General features: G+C 34.2%; 2 protein-coding genes across 2 annotated transcripts; both read right to left on the bottom strand.

Moving 5' to 3' along the window:
- Positions 1-519: 519 nt before the first annotated feature.
- Positions 520-9207, bottom strand: LOC112017469 (late embryogenesis abundant protein 1). Its single transcript, XM_065765821.1, has 5 exons — positions 9080-9207; positions 8016-8183; positions 7488-7543; positions 1356-1434; positions 520-884 (listed from the first exon to the last, which is right to left on the bottom strand). The coding sequence occupies exons 1-5, from the start codon at positions 9131-9133 to the stop codon at positions 795-797; spliced, it is 447 nt and encodes a 148-aa protein (XP_065621893.1). The 5' UTR covers positions 9134-9207; the 3' UTR covers positions 520-794.
- A 3725-nt stretch (positions 9208-12932) lies between these two features.
- Positions 12933-16134, bottom strand: LOC112017453 (beta-amylase 1, chloroplastic). Its single transcript, XM_024049903.2, has 4 exons — positions 15412-16134; positions 14718-14928; positions 14075-14185; positions 12933-13992 (listed from the first exon to the last, which is right to left on the bottom strand). Exons 1-4 carry the CDS (start codon positions 16023-16025, stop codon positions 13195-13197), a joined length of 1734 nt encoding a protein of 577 aa, XP_023905671.2. The 5' UTR covers positions 16026-16134; the 3' UTR covers positions 12933-13194.
- Between the last annotated feature and the right edge of the window lie 202 nt (positions 16135-16336).

Here is a 16336-nt window from a genome sequence, read left to right as displayed (position 1 = left end):
AGTCTCATATCAGCAAAAAATCAACAAACATAAAAACTCATAACTTGACCATTTGAAGCCAAATAGAGAACGAGTTTGTGGATTCGGAGTTTGCACATGATCGTTCAGTAAGTTCTATATGTGGTAGCAATAGGATGTTAGTGGTCTAGGTCTTATTGTAAACTTCTATTCTCAATAGTGGATTTGTTTTTTACCTTGAGATAGCTAGGTTAAATCTTTCCTAAGTTTTTTACCAATTTGGTTTTCCTGGGTAATCATATTGTTGTGTTCTTTATTTTCCACTGCTTTACATGATATGATTTATTATTTTAACCTAGATCTGAATAATAAACTTAAGTATTCACTTGATTAATTAATTAGGTTAAACAATCTAGTTTACAAGATCTAAAACCTAACAAAAATATACCACTTAAATTGGTTCTGTATGGCAAATTGGCTATACATCCTTAGAAACATTACAAAAAATGGGAATTCTACATAAAGATATATATATATATATATTGAGAAGATGCATAAAGATATTGAAGAAGGTGAAACAAATCAGCTTTACATATGTATTATTGTTAAGCCTTTATTACATCTCATATTATAATGAAAAGGGAAAAATCTAAATAATGAAAAGCAAATGTCTTTATTACAACTGAGAGGAGTTTTCTTAAAAGAAATCTCACTTCAACTACATGTGCTTGTCCCTGTTAGTCAGGAAGAGCAAAACCTAGGTGAAAAAACCAACAAAAAACTGCCTAAATCCATTAATGCACATCATAATATGAGAGACAAATAAGTGTTTTCTTTCATTTCTTAGCATTATTTTCATCCATTCCAATCGTGTTCTTCACATTGTCTACAGCATTTTGAGCCATGTTCTTCACCTGTTCTCCTGTCTGTTACAGGAACAAATTAATAATGTTGCACCGTGAATATCCTCCTAAAATCCAAGGCATAAACATTTAAATGTATTTTTTTTCTATATATAAGCTAAACTAGAAGTCTAATAAATTATAAATCTCTCATTCTGATATAGCATATGATGCAAAAAAGTCCATAGTTGAGTGTAAACATATGTGTGTGGGTTTTTTTTTTTTTTTCTTTGTTAGGAAATAACTCAAATACCCTACAAGACCTAAAATGGGTAAAACCCAAACCAACCCATATATGTTTAGTGCAAAAGTTTGATGATCCACTTTATACCAATTAATTGAAGCAATCATGCGTTTGAGGTTTTTTTTTTTTTTTTTTTCATTTTTTAACTTTGATTACTTTATTATAAGAAGATATATTAGAAGATTTTTATTTGTCTAAAAACTATTGAATTTGGTAACATCCTTGAAAAATAAAATAAAATGAGGGAGAACCTGTTGGAGGAAGCCAACACTTTGATCCTTTCCATGTTGGGCAGACTCCTGAGCTGATTGAGCTGCACTGGTTGTTTGTCTTTAGCAGATTGAGCTGCACTAGTGTCTTGTCTTTGGCTGCATTGGCTGTGTCCTTTGTGGATTGAACCCACTCTTCATCTTGACCTGCCCAAACACAAAAATAAATGGTTAGTTATTGGTATATGGGTTGTGTAATGGGCATCTTAAAGTGCCCGTTAACACACTACTTTATGTCAGAATTTACCACTTTATATCAGAATTTTGTCAACCACTTAGCTTTATGTTAGTATTTTGTTAACTTTATGAGCTTTAGGGTCAACTTTATACCATTTCTCCCATTTATGCAATTTTTTTATTAAATATGACCCACATTATTTTAACATTTGCCTTGTTGTATTACAAATAACATGTATACTATATACACATGTAATAATTATTACTCAAAATGAACGGTCAATAATCAATATCTTTGAGTAATAGCATTCAGGATTGCAAAAAATATTCTATTTTACCATTTAAAACGCTACTTTATTTATTATATCATTCCACTTTATAATATACCCAATATCTAAATCTTAGTTTTTAGTTTCCTATATTAAAATAATATATCTACACAATAAAATAATATAACCCAAAAGAGGTGAGAGACAAAAAAAAAAAAAAAACTATTTAAAAAGTGGTGAGAGACAATAATGAGAGAGAGAGAGAGAGAGAGAGAGAGAGAGAAATTAGAAGAATTAGAAATAATATAAAATATGTGAGAGAAATAAAAAAACTATTTTAAAAAATATATATCATTTGCTACTGCTTGGTTGCAAAATATTGTTGTAGCTTGGTTGCAAAAATTTTTAAAAATTACATCCCAAGTAATGCTTTTGATTTTGTGGTTTGATGGTATAAAATTGCATATTGGGAGTTTTACAACTCCTAAAACTAATGCTCTTACAAATATGGTGCTAAGTGCTGACATGGTTAAATTATAAAAGTCCCATAAAAAAAAAAAAAACATGGTTAAATAAAAGAATATAACTTAATCCCCATTGGAAAATTTTCCTACCTGGCCCTGTCCATGGGCTTCACCTGATTTGTAATTTTGCTTTGCGCTGGCCATCTTTGCTCAAAAAATGTTATATAACCAAATTTTCAACTTTTTCAATTTCTTGATCTCAATGTTATTCTGCCTTGTTTTCTGAAGTATTTATAGCAGTTAGAGGTCCATAGAGAAGTGACACATGGAAGTTAGGAATTATGCTATACATACGTGTTTGTTGATGTAAGGAGCAGGCTTGTATTTCTGCTTTGAAATAGGCATTGGGTGGCTGAAATTGTACTGTACGGCCTTGAAAAAGGACTTTGGATCACCAAGTGTTGAACCAGCATTACCAGCAATAAAGTTAAATAACTATTCACTAAAATACAAATATACGTGTTGCAATAGTGGTATTATAGATAAAAAAATTTTAACTTTTTGCTATTGTACACAGCTGTTTATGACTATACTCTATACCAAAAAGCTAAAAAAAATAATAGTATTTTATTAAACTTTTCTCTCTTTTTTCATTAAAAATCATTTTCTCTTTTCTTTCTTTCTCTTTCTCTCTCTCTGGCTTCTTCTTTTTTTTTTTTTTCTTTTTTTTTTAATTTTTTCGCTATTTTCTCTTCTCATCAGATGCCCCTTTACCACCAAATTCATCTATTAGTCTCAATTTTTGTTATCTTTCTCAATTTTTCCCAACAAAGATGAAGAAACGTGGGCTAGTTGAGAGTCATGAACAAAAAGAACAGCTTTGGGAGCTAATCTGCACAATGCACTGGGCTAACATCGGCTGCCCAAACCAGCAACTCCGATCTGTGGTCTTTGTTGCCTGGCTTTCTTTATTTTTTTTCTTTTCAGTAGAAACGTTTGCAACTTGATTTTGAAGAAGAAGACAATGCTAGGATTTATATTATATTATAATTAATATAATTTAGGTTAAAATGCAAAACTTAACCTCTAAGTTTCACTACTTTTTATTTCAATTCTCTAAGTTTGCATTTTGTCATTTCAGTCCTTTAAATTTCAATCTTTCTCAATTCAGTCATCTGTTAACATTTCATCCATTCCTAACGTTAACATGCCCCCTAACGTTAACTTGCCCAAAACGACGTAGTTTGGGCCTTAGTTTAATATTTATTTTATTATTTATTCCTTAATTAAAAAAACGTTAATTAAATAATAATAAAAAAACCCATAAATTATAATAACAAACTACTCGTCCCTCCCCATCTGAAGAACATGATCTAATAGAACCCCACCCACCCCTTGCCTAACCCATCAATAGCTGAGATTAAAATTCCGAAACGAGGCTTTCATTAATTGAAAAAAAGAAAAAGAATAAGGAATCCATATCACAACTACAATTAAGGACCACTACTTGAGCGTTGGGAAGAAAATCGTCAGTTCTTGGTAAAAATCGTCAATCCATTTCTAGCTCATATGTACTACAGATATAATTGATGCGGTGAAAAGCATCATAACCCATAAAGGTTTGCAAAACTATCATTCATGACGACATTGAAATATATATATATATATACATGTTATTTTCAGAATTTGAAGTACATCGGTAGAGAAGGATTTTGGTTTACGATTAGCGTTTGCAGCCCATCATCAATTCTTACTAGAGATGCTTTAGTACTGTATATATGAGAAATAACCCAGATCTTTCCTTATCTTTCTTTAGTCTCAGCTATCGATGGGTTAGGCTGGGGGTGGGTGGGGTTTCCATTTGATCGTGTTATTCAGAATAGAGGGACAAGTAGTTTGCTATTACAATTTATGTGTTTTTTTTTTTTTTTAATTAAGAAATAAATTTTAAATTAACATGTTAACGGCAAGAATGGATGGAATGTTAACGGAATACTAAATTGAGAAAAATTGAAACTTAAAGGACTAAAATGACAAAATGCAAACTTAGAAAACTGAAATGAAAAATTGTGAAATTTAAAGGGTGAGTTTTGTATTTTTGTCTATACTTTAATAATATTGTGTGGTTTTAAACTTTTATTTTTAAACCATTTAATGAACTTGTGCCTAGCTTTCTTTATTTTTTAAATGGTGGCGTTTTAGACTCTTTTGTTTTTTTCTTTTTTAATATACTCAACTCAATCATCATGGCTTTTGAGTGGAGGAGTTGTGGTATGAGTTTGTGTTATTACTCTTTTCCCTTTCTTTTGTGTGTGTTTGTTTCTCAAAAAAAGAAGAAGATAAATTTGTATATATATAATTTGGGATTAAAACAAAATATTATTGTTAAACTAGATGATTATTTGCTATCATGATGATTGAGAAATTGTTTTTGTAAAAAAAAAAAAATGCTATTATGTAGCGGCAGCAGCAGCAGCGGCAGTGGAAGAGTCGATGGTGGCAGCGATGGGGGCGACAATAATGGCAGCGATAGTGGTTGCGGTGGTTGTAATTGTTGTTTATTGTAGTGGATATATTATTTTATTGTAATGTTTATATTATTTTATTGTATTGAAAACTAAAATAGATCCACTACTACTGGATGTTTTGTAAAGTGAGTAGGTAAAATAAATAAAGTAACTTTTTGTGGTGTCAAATAACTAAATTTTTAGCTCCACTGCTATGGATGCTCCTGAAAAGGAATAAAAACCATGACTAATTGGAAGCAATGGTATTAATTAGAACGGAGGGAGGAAAAAGATAGATAAAAAAAACTTGTGGAGACAACTTTTGTGTCATAATTTTTGCCACAATTTTGATGTGATAGTAGTAGAGAAAAATTAGAAAGTACATGTAAAAATGATAGACAATCACTCACCCATTTGCTACATTAGAATTGAGACAAAAGTTATGATTCTAGTTTGAGAAGAAAAATAATTGAAATGTCGAAGGTCAAAGGCTTTTTTTTAGCCACGTGGCACCTCTCATTTTGTCAATAAATACAAATCTCACATAACATAAAAATTGGACCAAACATGTGCAAGGCCTAAGGCGAAGAGCCCAATTAATTGTCTATACGATTATGAGTTGGTGTTTTACTCTACTTCTTGTCATGCAAATGGGTTACTTTTCAAATCATATGGGCTACATAGACTTCACGGATCAAATCGGACTTTGCAACCCATATTTTCCTCACCTCAAAATGAGCTTATTAAGTTTTTACTCTTTACTACAATAGTAGGGTTCATACTTCATTCTTCATACTTCATGGTCAATACTCTATCTCTATAGGGTGGGCCTCACAACCAATAGTTTTAATTGATGTAAAGAGTAGTGATAGTTGTAGGCCGTGTGTACAGGACACAGATGAAATTGGGTTTTGAAAACACAATTTCAACTAAATGTGTATGACAGTGTGTAACTCAATGTGTGCAACAATAATTAACGTTACAAAAATATGATATGAGGTGGACAATAACTAAATTTGCTTGGTTTTGCAAGAAAATCCAACATCTATGTCAAACCAAAATAGCTTGTCTCTTCAAATTTCAAAATCATAAACCAAACTCATGTACTTTAATAGGGTTAGTTGAGCTCTATGGTTTGGAAGGCATGAGTATAGTTTAGCTATACTCATTAGTAAGTTCACGGAGACACCACGTGTATGAGATTAACATGCCTTTGTTCCCCATGTGAACACTTGAAAGGGTATGAGCACAACCTCTTCATTAGTCTAATTCTTAATCATCAACAAGTCAAAAAGAAATTGGGTCTCATAAATTTCTTTTGTTTAATTAGCATGCATTCATGTTTACTTTCATAGAAATTTTACTGTTGAACTCATGTTCCACCAATTGCGAGCAGGTTGGTGGGAAATCCGACCAAACCCAATTTGTGAACACTCCTAATCATAATATTGCTTAAGAAAAGGTCAAGCAAACTTTGTATTTTAATGTTTGCTCAAGTGAGAATAAAATTACCCAAGCAAGTCTTTTGAAACTTGATCTCTCCAAGCTATTTCTTGACTCAACTTATTCATAACCAACTTATTTGAATACAATCTTCTTAAACACTTGCTAACATAGGAATTAGCCAACCTAACCCATAATAACTAACAATTGTCATCAGTAATTTTACATTACAATTGATTAACAATAAACAAATAAATTATACCAATATATATTATAAAATTTTTAGATCTATGGAGGATTAGACTGGTCCAGCATTATGATATCCCATTGATATCATGGACATGCAATTCCTATATAAACACTGCTTACACTCTCCTTATGTCAAACTGCAGGTACCTTTTGGGATCAATTCCAAAGGTGAAGGTTAATTACTGTTACTAGGTAGCTAATTAGTGTGCAAACATATTGGCTAAGAATGGCACATCAACAAGAAGATTTTACTAGCTTTGTTTGTTCGCCTTCGGACATTGTAATGCTTTTATACTTTGATGCCATTAGCATGTACCCTAAGAAGCTCTGCCCAAACTTTATTGCTTTAAATTAATATAGTCTCTGATTTACCAAAAAACTTATTACATTACAAGAGTTATTACACCATACTAAACATACCATTACTTTCTAAATACAACCTTCTTTTAGCCAATATTATTTTTTAAACATAATAAATTAATGAAAATAAGTTCTCTAAACAAAGAAGAAGATAAAAACATTGAATATACCACTTAAATTGGTTCTGTATGGCAAATTGGCTATACATCCTTTAGAAACATTAACAAAAAAATGAGAAATTCTACACACATGCGCGCATATATTGAGAAGATGCATAAAGATATTGAAGAAGGTGAAAGAAATCAACTTTACATATGTATTATTGTTAAGCCTTTTATTACATCTCATATTATAATGAAAAGGGAAAAATCAAAATAATGAAAAGCAAAATGTCTTTATTACAACCGAGAGGGGTTTTCTTAAAAGAAATCTCACTTCAACGGCGATGTTGCTTGTCCCTGTTAGTTAGGAAGAGCAAAAACCTAGGTGAAAAAACAAACAAAAAAAAAAAAAACCTAAATCCATTATTGTAGCATCGTAATATGAAAGACACATAAGTGTTTTCCTTCATTTCTTAGCATTACTTTAAGCCATTCCAATCGTGTTCTTCACACTGTCTACAGTGTTCTGAGCCATGTTCTTCACCTGTTCTCCGGTCTGTTACAAGAACAAATTAACAATGTTGCACCGCGAATATCCTCCTAAAATCCAAGGCATAAACATTTAAATGTATTTTTCTTCTATAAGCTAAGCTAGAAGTATAATAACTTATAAATCTCTCATTCTAATATAGCATGTGATGCAAAAAAAGTCCATAGTTGAGTGTAAACATATATGTGTGGGTTTTTGTATTTTTAACTTAGATACTCTACAAGACCTAAAACGGGTAAAACCCAAACCAACCCATATATGTTTATGAAGTGCAAATGTTATCAATAAAACTCCAAATGAATGTAAATTTTCTAAACTCTATCGTGCTTTTGATGATCCACTTTATACTCAATTAATTGAAGCAATCATGCGTTTGAGTTTTTTTTTTTTTTTTTTTTTCAATTTTAAACTTTGATTACTTTATTATAAGAAGATATATTAGAGGATTTTTAATTGTCTAGACTCTAGAGACTATTGAATTTGGTAACATCCCTTGAAAAATAAAATAAAATGAGGGAGAACCTGCTGGAGGAAACCGGCACTTTGATCCTTTCCATATTGGGCAGACTCTTGAGCTGATTGAGCTGCACTGGTTGTCTTGTCTTTAGTAGATTGAGTTGCATTAGCTGTCCTGTCTTTGGCTGCATTGGCTGTGTCCTTTGTGGATTGAACCCACTCTTCAGTCTTGGCCTGCCCAAACACAAAAATAAATGGTTAGTTATTGTTATATGGCTTGTGTTAATGGGCACCGTAAAGTGCCCATTAACACACCACTTTATGTCAGAATTTACCACTTTATATCAAAATTTTGTCAACCACTTAGCTTTATGTCGTCTTGTTAACTTTATAAGTTTTAGGTCAACTTTATACAATTTCTCCCATTTATCCAATTTTTTTATTATTAAATATGACCCACATTATTTTATCATTTGCCTTGTTGTATTACAAATAGCATGTATACTATATACACATGTAATAATCATTACTCAAAATGAACGGTCAATAATCAATATCTTCGAGCATTAGCATTCAGGATTGCAAAAAATATTATATTTTACCATTTAAAAAACTACTTTATTTATTATATCATCTCACTTTACAATATACCTAATACCCAACGTCCTAGTTTTTATTTTCCTATATTAAAATAATATATCTACACAATAAAATAATATATCCCAAAAGAGGTGAGAGACAATAAAAAAAAAACTATTTAAAAAGAGGCAAGAGACAATAATGAGAGAGAGAGAGAGAGATTAGAAGAATTAGAAATAATATAAAATATGTGAGAGACAATAAAAAAACTATTTAAAAAAAAAAATACCATCTTGCTACTGCTTGGTTGCAAAATATTGCTGTAGCTTGGTTGCAAATTTTTTAAAAAATAACATCCCAAGTAATGCTTTTGATTTTGTGGTTTGATGGTATAAAATTGCATATTGGGAGTTTTACAACTCCTAATACTAATGCTCTTACAAATATGGTGCTAAGTGCTGACATGGTTAAATTATAAAAGTCCCATAAAAAAAAAAAAAAAAGGCTAATTAAAAGAATATAACTTAATCACCATTGGAAAATTTTCCTACCTGGCCCTGTCCATGGGCTTGACCTGATTTGTAATTTTGCTTTGCACTGGCCATCTTTGCTCAGAAAATGTTATATAACCAAGTTTTCAGCTTTTTCAATTTCTTGATCTCAATGTTATTCTGCCTTGTTTTCTGAAGTATTTATAGCAGTTAGGGTCCATAGAGAAGTGACACGTGGAAGTCAAGAATTATGCTATACATAAGTACGTGTTTGTTGATGTAAGGAGCAGGCTTGTATTTCTGCTTTGAAATAGGCATTGGGTGGCTGAAATTGTCAACTAGATAGAGGCCTCTGAAAAAGGACTTTGGATCACCAAGTGTTGAACCACTAATACCGAAGAGGAATAAAAACCACTACTAGTTGGAAGCAATTATGACACAAAAGTGGGGACAACTTGTGTGCTATAATTTTTACCATAATTTTAATATGGTAGTGGTAGAGACAAATTAGTAAGTACATGTAAAAATGATAGACAATCACTCACCCATTTGCTACATTAGAATTGAGACAAAAGTTATGATTATAGTTTAAGAAGAAAAATAATTGAAATGTCGAAGGTCAAAGGCTTTTTATTAGCCACGTGTCACCTCTCATTTTATCAATAAATACAAATCTTACATAACATAAAAATTGGACCAAACATGTGCAAGGCCTAAGGCGAAGAGCCCAATTAATTGTCTATACGATTACAAGTTGGTGTTTTACTCTACTTCTTGTCATGCAAATGGGTCACTTTTCAAATCAAATGGGCTACACAGACTTCACAGATCAGATTGGACTTTGGAACCCATATTTTCCTCACCTCAAAATGAGCTTATTAAGTTTTTACTCTTTACTACACTAGTAGGGTTCATACTTCACACTTCACGGTCAATACTCTCTCTATGGGGTGGGCCTCACAACCAATAGCTTTAATTGATGTAAAGAGTTGTGATAGTTGTAGACCGTATGTACAAGACACAAAAATGAAATTGTGTTTTGAAAACTCGATCTCAGCTAAGTGTGTACGATAATATGTATTTCAGTGTGTGCAACAATAATTAACGTTACAAAAATATATATTGGGTGGACAATAACTAAATTTGCTTGGTTTCTCAAGAAAATCCAACATCTATGTCATACCAAATATGCGTCTCTTCAAATTTCTAAATCATAAACCAAACTCATGTACTTTCATTGGGTTTGTTGAGCTCTATGGTTTGGAAGGCATGAGTATAGTTTAGCTATACTCATTAGTAAGTTCATGGAGACACCACATGTCTGAGATTAATGTACCTTTGTTTCCCATGTGAACACTTGAAAGGGCATTAGCACAACCTCTTCATTAGTCTAATTTTTAATCATCAACAAGTCTAAAAGAAATTGGGTCTAATAATTTTCTCTTGTTTAATCGGCATTCATGTTTACTCTCATTTAACTAGAAATTTTACTGTGGAACTCATGTTCCACAAGTTGCGAGCAAGTTGGTGGGCAATCCGACCAAACCCAATTTGTGGATACTCCTAATCATTATATTGCCTAATAAAAGGTTGAGCAAACTTTGTATTTTGAGTTTGCTTGAGTGAGAATAAAATTACTCAAGCAAGTCTTTTGAAACTTGATCTCTCCAAGCTATTTCTTGACTCCACTTATTCATAACCAAGTTATTTGAATACAATCTTCTTAGACACTTGTTGACACAGGAAGTAGCCAACCTAACCCATAATAACTAACAATTGTCATCAGTAATTTTACATTACAATTGATTAACAATAAATAAATAAATAAATTATACCAATATATATTATAAAATTTTTAGATCTATGGAGGATTAGACTGGTCCAGCATTATGATATCCCATTGATCTCATGGACATGCAATTCCTATGTGATGGAAAGAAAAAATTGTGTGCAAGTCACACTTTTACCGCATGACATGATCATTTGAAAGATAGAGACCAATGTGGCTATATATGTTGATATTTGATGGTCATCAACTGCAACAAAGTCTGATAGCAACTTTGGGTTGACCAAAAATATGTACAAAGAATCACGAGAATTAAATCCATCCGTGTGTCTGAATGTGATTCCACAACTAGTTGGGATCGCATCTCAAAATTGATGAATGTGCACCAAAAACCAGACTTAAAAGGGAGCTTATGAAAATGCATCTTTTGGTGGCCTCTAACTCAATACATGTGACTAGTTGTGGCAGAAATAGATTCTCAAAAAAAAAAAAAAAAAGTTATGGCAGAAATAAAAATACATGTGACTTATCACATGACACAGGCAAAACATCACAGCATCTTTTTGGTTGATTAATTGTGACTCTGTTGGAGAATGGAGATACAAGGTGTATCCTCGCCAAATACGTACCTTGAACTGAACTCTACCTCCTTTCTAATTTAAAGGTGCATGATTTTGAGTTAAACTGTAGAGCAAAATGTTAAATGACAAAACATATTAAGTGAAGAATTAATCTCAACCACTCAATTATATGCAGAGACTTTAATTTTAATCGTTGGAAAATCTCCGTCATGGTCATGCATATATGATTCCCCAACTTAGTTATGAATGATACATGCATGCATGTAGGCTGTAGCATGCCATATATGTTGCCGATATTGGTTCCTGCATAATGGTAATATTTTTGAGGATTAATTCTTGGCGCCAATCAGATTGATGAGTGCTGGTCGATCCGAGACCTTTACGCACATATCCCTCAATGACAATTGACAATCCATTTGTGAAAAAAGAATACCTCAAATTTTCATAAGGCTTTCTAGTCTATTAATTGTTTTTCACAAACTGAAGGTCTAATTTATAAAAGTCCAACTTAAATTCTTTAATGTATAAAATTTTACGTTTTCAACTGCCAAATTATATGACAAATCAGATATATAGAAAGGAAAAAGGTTGGAAACAAATTAAAACAAGGAAGTAAAAAATGAACCTATAAAGCTTTTCAACTTTAAGGTGATCCATGCAATGAATTTGCTATTCTATTAAAATATCATCTTTATAACCTGATGGCCTAGAAACAAAAGCAACTTCATGTTGAAACATGAAGATGTTAAAATTCTAGGACATAAAGCTTGTAATGTGATACTTATGAAGAAACTAAAATGAATTGATTAGATATTCAGTTTAACAGAGGCGCTCTACAAGTTCAGTACAACTTTTTGTTGGATCTTACAGGAAGAAACCTAAATAGAATTTTTTTTTTTTTTAAAAGGTTTTTTGGCTGGATATTTGAATAAGAAAATTAGGAACAACAGAGTTTACATCGTCAGCGACAAGCCTCACAAATTTGATACATCATAACAAGAGACCATATTTGAGAAAATTTTCTTTAACATATCCTTAAATAAACAATTTTTGAGTTTAGGCGAGATGATTAATTACTTGACTTTACCCGTACTAGATTTTTTTTTTTCCCTCTCCCCCTGGATTGGGGGATATGTCAAGACACACTTGAACGGCTCAACATAAAAAGATACTAGCTCTCATTGCACCACCATACCCTGCATGCTCTAGCTCTCACCGCTGAGAAAGATATTTCATCCAAAATCCAGCTACAATAGAGTTCTTCTCCAAGCTGGGAGACAAACATATTATTTGACTGACTATTTGCCACTAGTATAGTTATCCCTGATTCTTGTGCAGGATAGGTGATACAGAATTTTCACTTTGGCATTGCCATTAGTTGATAGATTACATTTTAACCAAGATTCGATACAATGAAGATCACTGATTTCATGATTAATATTTTTTAAGATAATAGTTATGGATGATAACCCCTGAGAAATGTACAATTCCAACATAATAATGATTTAACAAACAAGAAGCAAGCAAATTATTTGACATCAATGAGTAAAACGGAAACAACAGAGATTGGAGAAATATATTTATAATCATGTATTATCCTGTCAAGAGGAATGAATAAGTTTTTGGGTATTGGAAACAACCAACACTAGAATCCCCATCTTATCACACAGGATTATACATTTCCATAGCCACAGCATATAAAAATAAGAGCTATAGAAAACGAACAGGGTAGAGACATTATTTTACACTGTATGAATTCTTCTGCCCTAGTCCCCAAAGTCCGAAACCATGGGTGAAACCTAAATTTTTTAGCGCGTAACAGCAGCTTCTTGCACCAAAGGCTGGGTAATATGCACAAAATGCTCAGCTTCCCGCTCAACCTGCTCCCTACACTTGTTAGCACCCTTATCCTTCATTTTCTTCACAAAAGCTACAAACCGTCTCCAGTTATCTGCCTGGAATAATTGTGGGTTCATCCTCAAGTAAGTGAATGCACACATCTCACTTTCACCTGAATTACCATCCAAATTCAACGATGATGCTTGTAAGATCTGCTCATGTGCATAATCATCATAACGAGGCAATGCATTTTCCCCAGCAAGTGGGACTCGTGCTTTCTGAGTAGCTAAAGCCACTTGCTTGACAAGCTTCTCAGGTGCACAAAGGGCATCCTGTGGTTGCTCATGATCTCTCATCTCAATGCAAGTGAAATTGAATATAGCTCCATGGCGTGCCAACATCTGGGCAATAGGAAGGTAACCATCTTGGAATCGAGTGTTATAATACCCAGCTGTGAGTTCAGGGGCATGAGAACGAGTCCCATAGTGCCAATGGATGCCTGCAACCTTGACCGAAATCTTAACACCCGAATTCTCAAAGATGGACTTGGCTGACATAAGTATTCTGTCGCCATGGTCTAGGAGCATCTGGGAGTACCAGCCTAGGAAGAATTCACCATAAGAACTATTCCAACCTCCACCTTCTTTTCTGAAAAATGGGGTATCTTCTGGCCAGTTGTTGTATTCGCCAGCATCAGTAGGGCCTGTGCTGCCCCATTCCGGCTTACCAGCAACTTCGGCAGCAGCTTTTAAGCTACTCAGCATATACTGCATCATGTAATAAACATTAGCAAACAAATAGATATCACTAAATCACTGGCTTAAAAGAAAGAACATAGATTATAAATACCTTGTCATAACACTGGAAGGCACCGATTCCTGGGAACCTCCATATCCCATTCTGCTCTGGATATGAAGGGTATCGAAGCTCACCAGCTGGACCCATTCCCACTTGAATTTCCTAAATGTAACAAATTACAAACAGGTTAGCCTACAATCTAGATTCATGGCATATAACAGCATACTCTAATTCAAAGAGAAATTAAATAAATTTAAATCTAGGTCTCTATTATTTTGCATAACATCCTCCTCTCACATAATAGCGGGTCTCACATCACATGTGACTTCTGTACAGGATCCTACTCTTATGTGAGGCCAGTGTAGTACAATCCGCATATTAGACCATTCCAGCTTTTATTGTGAGATTAAAAAACATAGTCACAATGAACAAATGACAATTGACCATTTTGTACATCCAGTGTGGGTATTACGGCTCACGGGTGACTTCTATTCAGAAACCTACTCTTACGTGAGAGGACGGTGTAGTACACTGAATGTATCAATCCATTTCGATCTGCACCAATTATAGACTATTCCGGTTTTTAAAGTAAAACTCGTAGTAGCAATAAATAACAGATGACAATAGACCCAAAACTAATGCAAACCAAAATGAATTAAACATAGAACGAACAAGTATAGGGATGAATCATTACCACGATGGTGTCACCAAGCAAGTGGTTGAAGTTATCTCTGAAGGCACGCATGAAGTCAGCATAACACTGCACAGGTGTCCGTCCCTTAAGAACTGGAATGGTATCACACCCAAGTGATAGATATTCGTAATTCCTCCTCCCCCATTGATCAGTGTATGCAAGGTCAGGGTCTTTGTTAATCTCTTCCACAACCCACTTGGGCAAAGGAATACTGTATATCAAAACCAAAACCAATCATTCATAATCAGATTCATTTCAATTCCTAGATGTTCTTTTCTAAAACATAATTTGAATACCAAAATAATTCAAAAAAGTATTTTTCAAAAAAAAAAAAAAAAAGTGTTTTACTTTTCACATATTACGGGTCTGTGTAAATAGTACTGTAAAACACAATTTAAATTTTTTTTTTTTAATAAAGTTCCTGTGAACTCCATACACGAGACCCGCTAGAAAAACATAATCCACGTGAAACGCTCTTCTCACAGAAAAAACACCAAAATGCCAAAACGCAGACGCTGCTAACGGGTACTACACGTCAGCTCAATAAAATAAAACCCAACTCAAAGGCGCGTGTCCGCACGCTCCTCAAACAAACAAACAAACAAAAAAAAAAACTTTGAAATTTATTTAATTAGCTAATAATAATTTTAAAAAAAAAAAAAAAAATTTTTCCTCTCCTTCTTTTCTTTGCGACGTGACAGAGTCCCCGACGTTTCCGCCGCATTGATGGAACGACATGACGGCCTGGACTTTGAGTCCGTGCTTCTTAGCCATCTCAAGCAACTCAGCATACCCACCCCAATTGTACGATCCAGCCGCCTCTCTCTCCACCAATCCCCACCACACGTCCATCATGATCCCCTCCACTCCGGCACTCTTCAGCGCCTGCAAACTCGCGTTCATCGCTTTCCTCCTATTCACCGCGTTGTTCATCGTCACGCTGTCCAACGGCATCATCACGTAAACCGGCACCCCCTCTCCCTTCTTATCCTGCGCACCCCCCGTACTGTACTCTACGCCCCTCGCCGGAGGCGCCTCTACTTCCGTCGCGAAGGCTCTGCACGCCACGGAGAGATCGGCTCGTGTCGCTCCGAGCACCGGCGATCTGCACGGGCTCATCGGCGGCGACGGAGCGAAATCCACGGCGTCTGATTTTTGGACCTTGCATCGGAGACTCGACGCCGGAGATTTCCACACCGACGCTGCGCTCACCGTCGCAGTTGTCTCGGCTGAGTTCATATTACCTGTTTCCAGCGGAATCGGAGTTCCGGCGAGAGCTCCGAGCGGGTGCGTGATGCTCAACGCCATGTTGTATCTGAGAAAGTGGGATAAAAAGTGTTTCTTTTTTTTGGTACTTTGAAATGGAAAGTATTTGATTCTGTTTTTTCTGTTGGAGTTGTGAGATTTTGAATCTGAGAGGCGCTCTAGGATTTATAGGGCTGAGATCGGATAAGATTAAAATAATAATTTGCTGAAACGTAATTTTGCGCCACGTATTTGAGACTACGTGGCGGTGTGCGAGCGGTTGAGAAGGCGACGGCTACGATGACTGGATGCACGTGAAGATGGACGGTGGGATGGGGCTTGCGCGTGAAGGTTCCAGTAAACGCGCTTCTTAG

This window comes from Quercus suber, unplaced genomic scaffold, assembly GCF_002906115.3.
Source record: "Quercus suber isolate HL8 unplaced genomic scaffold, Cork oak 2.0 scaffold_23, whole genome shotgun sequence".
Taxonomy (NCBI): Eukaryota; Viridiplantae; Streptophyta; class Magnoliopsida; order Fagales; family Fagaceae; genus Quercus; species Quercus suber.
Note: the sequence above shows the minus strand (reverse complement) of the source record. Positions and strands in the feature narration are given on the sequence as shown.

Bases quoted from the DNA above. Each gene is read 5' to 3' on its own strand.
- LOC112017469 (XM_065765821.1), bottom strand. From the start codon at position 9,133: ATGGCCAGTGCAAAGCAAAATTACAAATCAGGTCAAGCCCATGGACAG. The intron at 8,184-9,079 runs GTAGGAAAATTT...GTGTTTGGGCAG, and splicing joins AAGCCCATGGACAGGGCCAG to GCCAAGACTGAAGAGTGGGT. The intron at 7,544-8,015 runs GTTCTCCCTCAT...CTTGGATTTTAG, and splicing joins GTGCCGGTTTCCTCCAGCAG to GAGGATATTCGCGGTGCAAC.
- LOC112017453 (XM_024049903.2), bottom strand. From the start codon at position 16,025: ATGGCGTTGAGCATCACGCACCCGCTCGGAGCTCTCGCCGGAACTCCG. The intron at 14,186-14,717 runs GTAATGATTCAT...TGTTACATTTAG, and splicing joins TGCTTGGTGACACCATCGTG to GAAATTCAAGTGGGAATGGG. The intron at 13,993-14,074 runs GTATTTATAATC...TACATGATGCAG, and splicing joins CCTTCCAGTGTTATGACAAG to TATATGCTGAGTAGCTTAAA.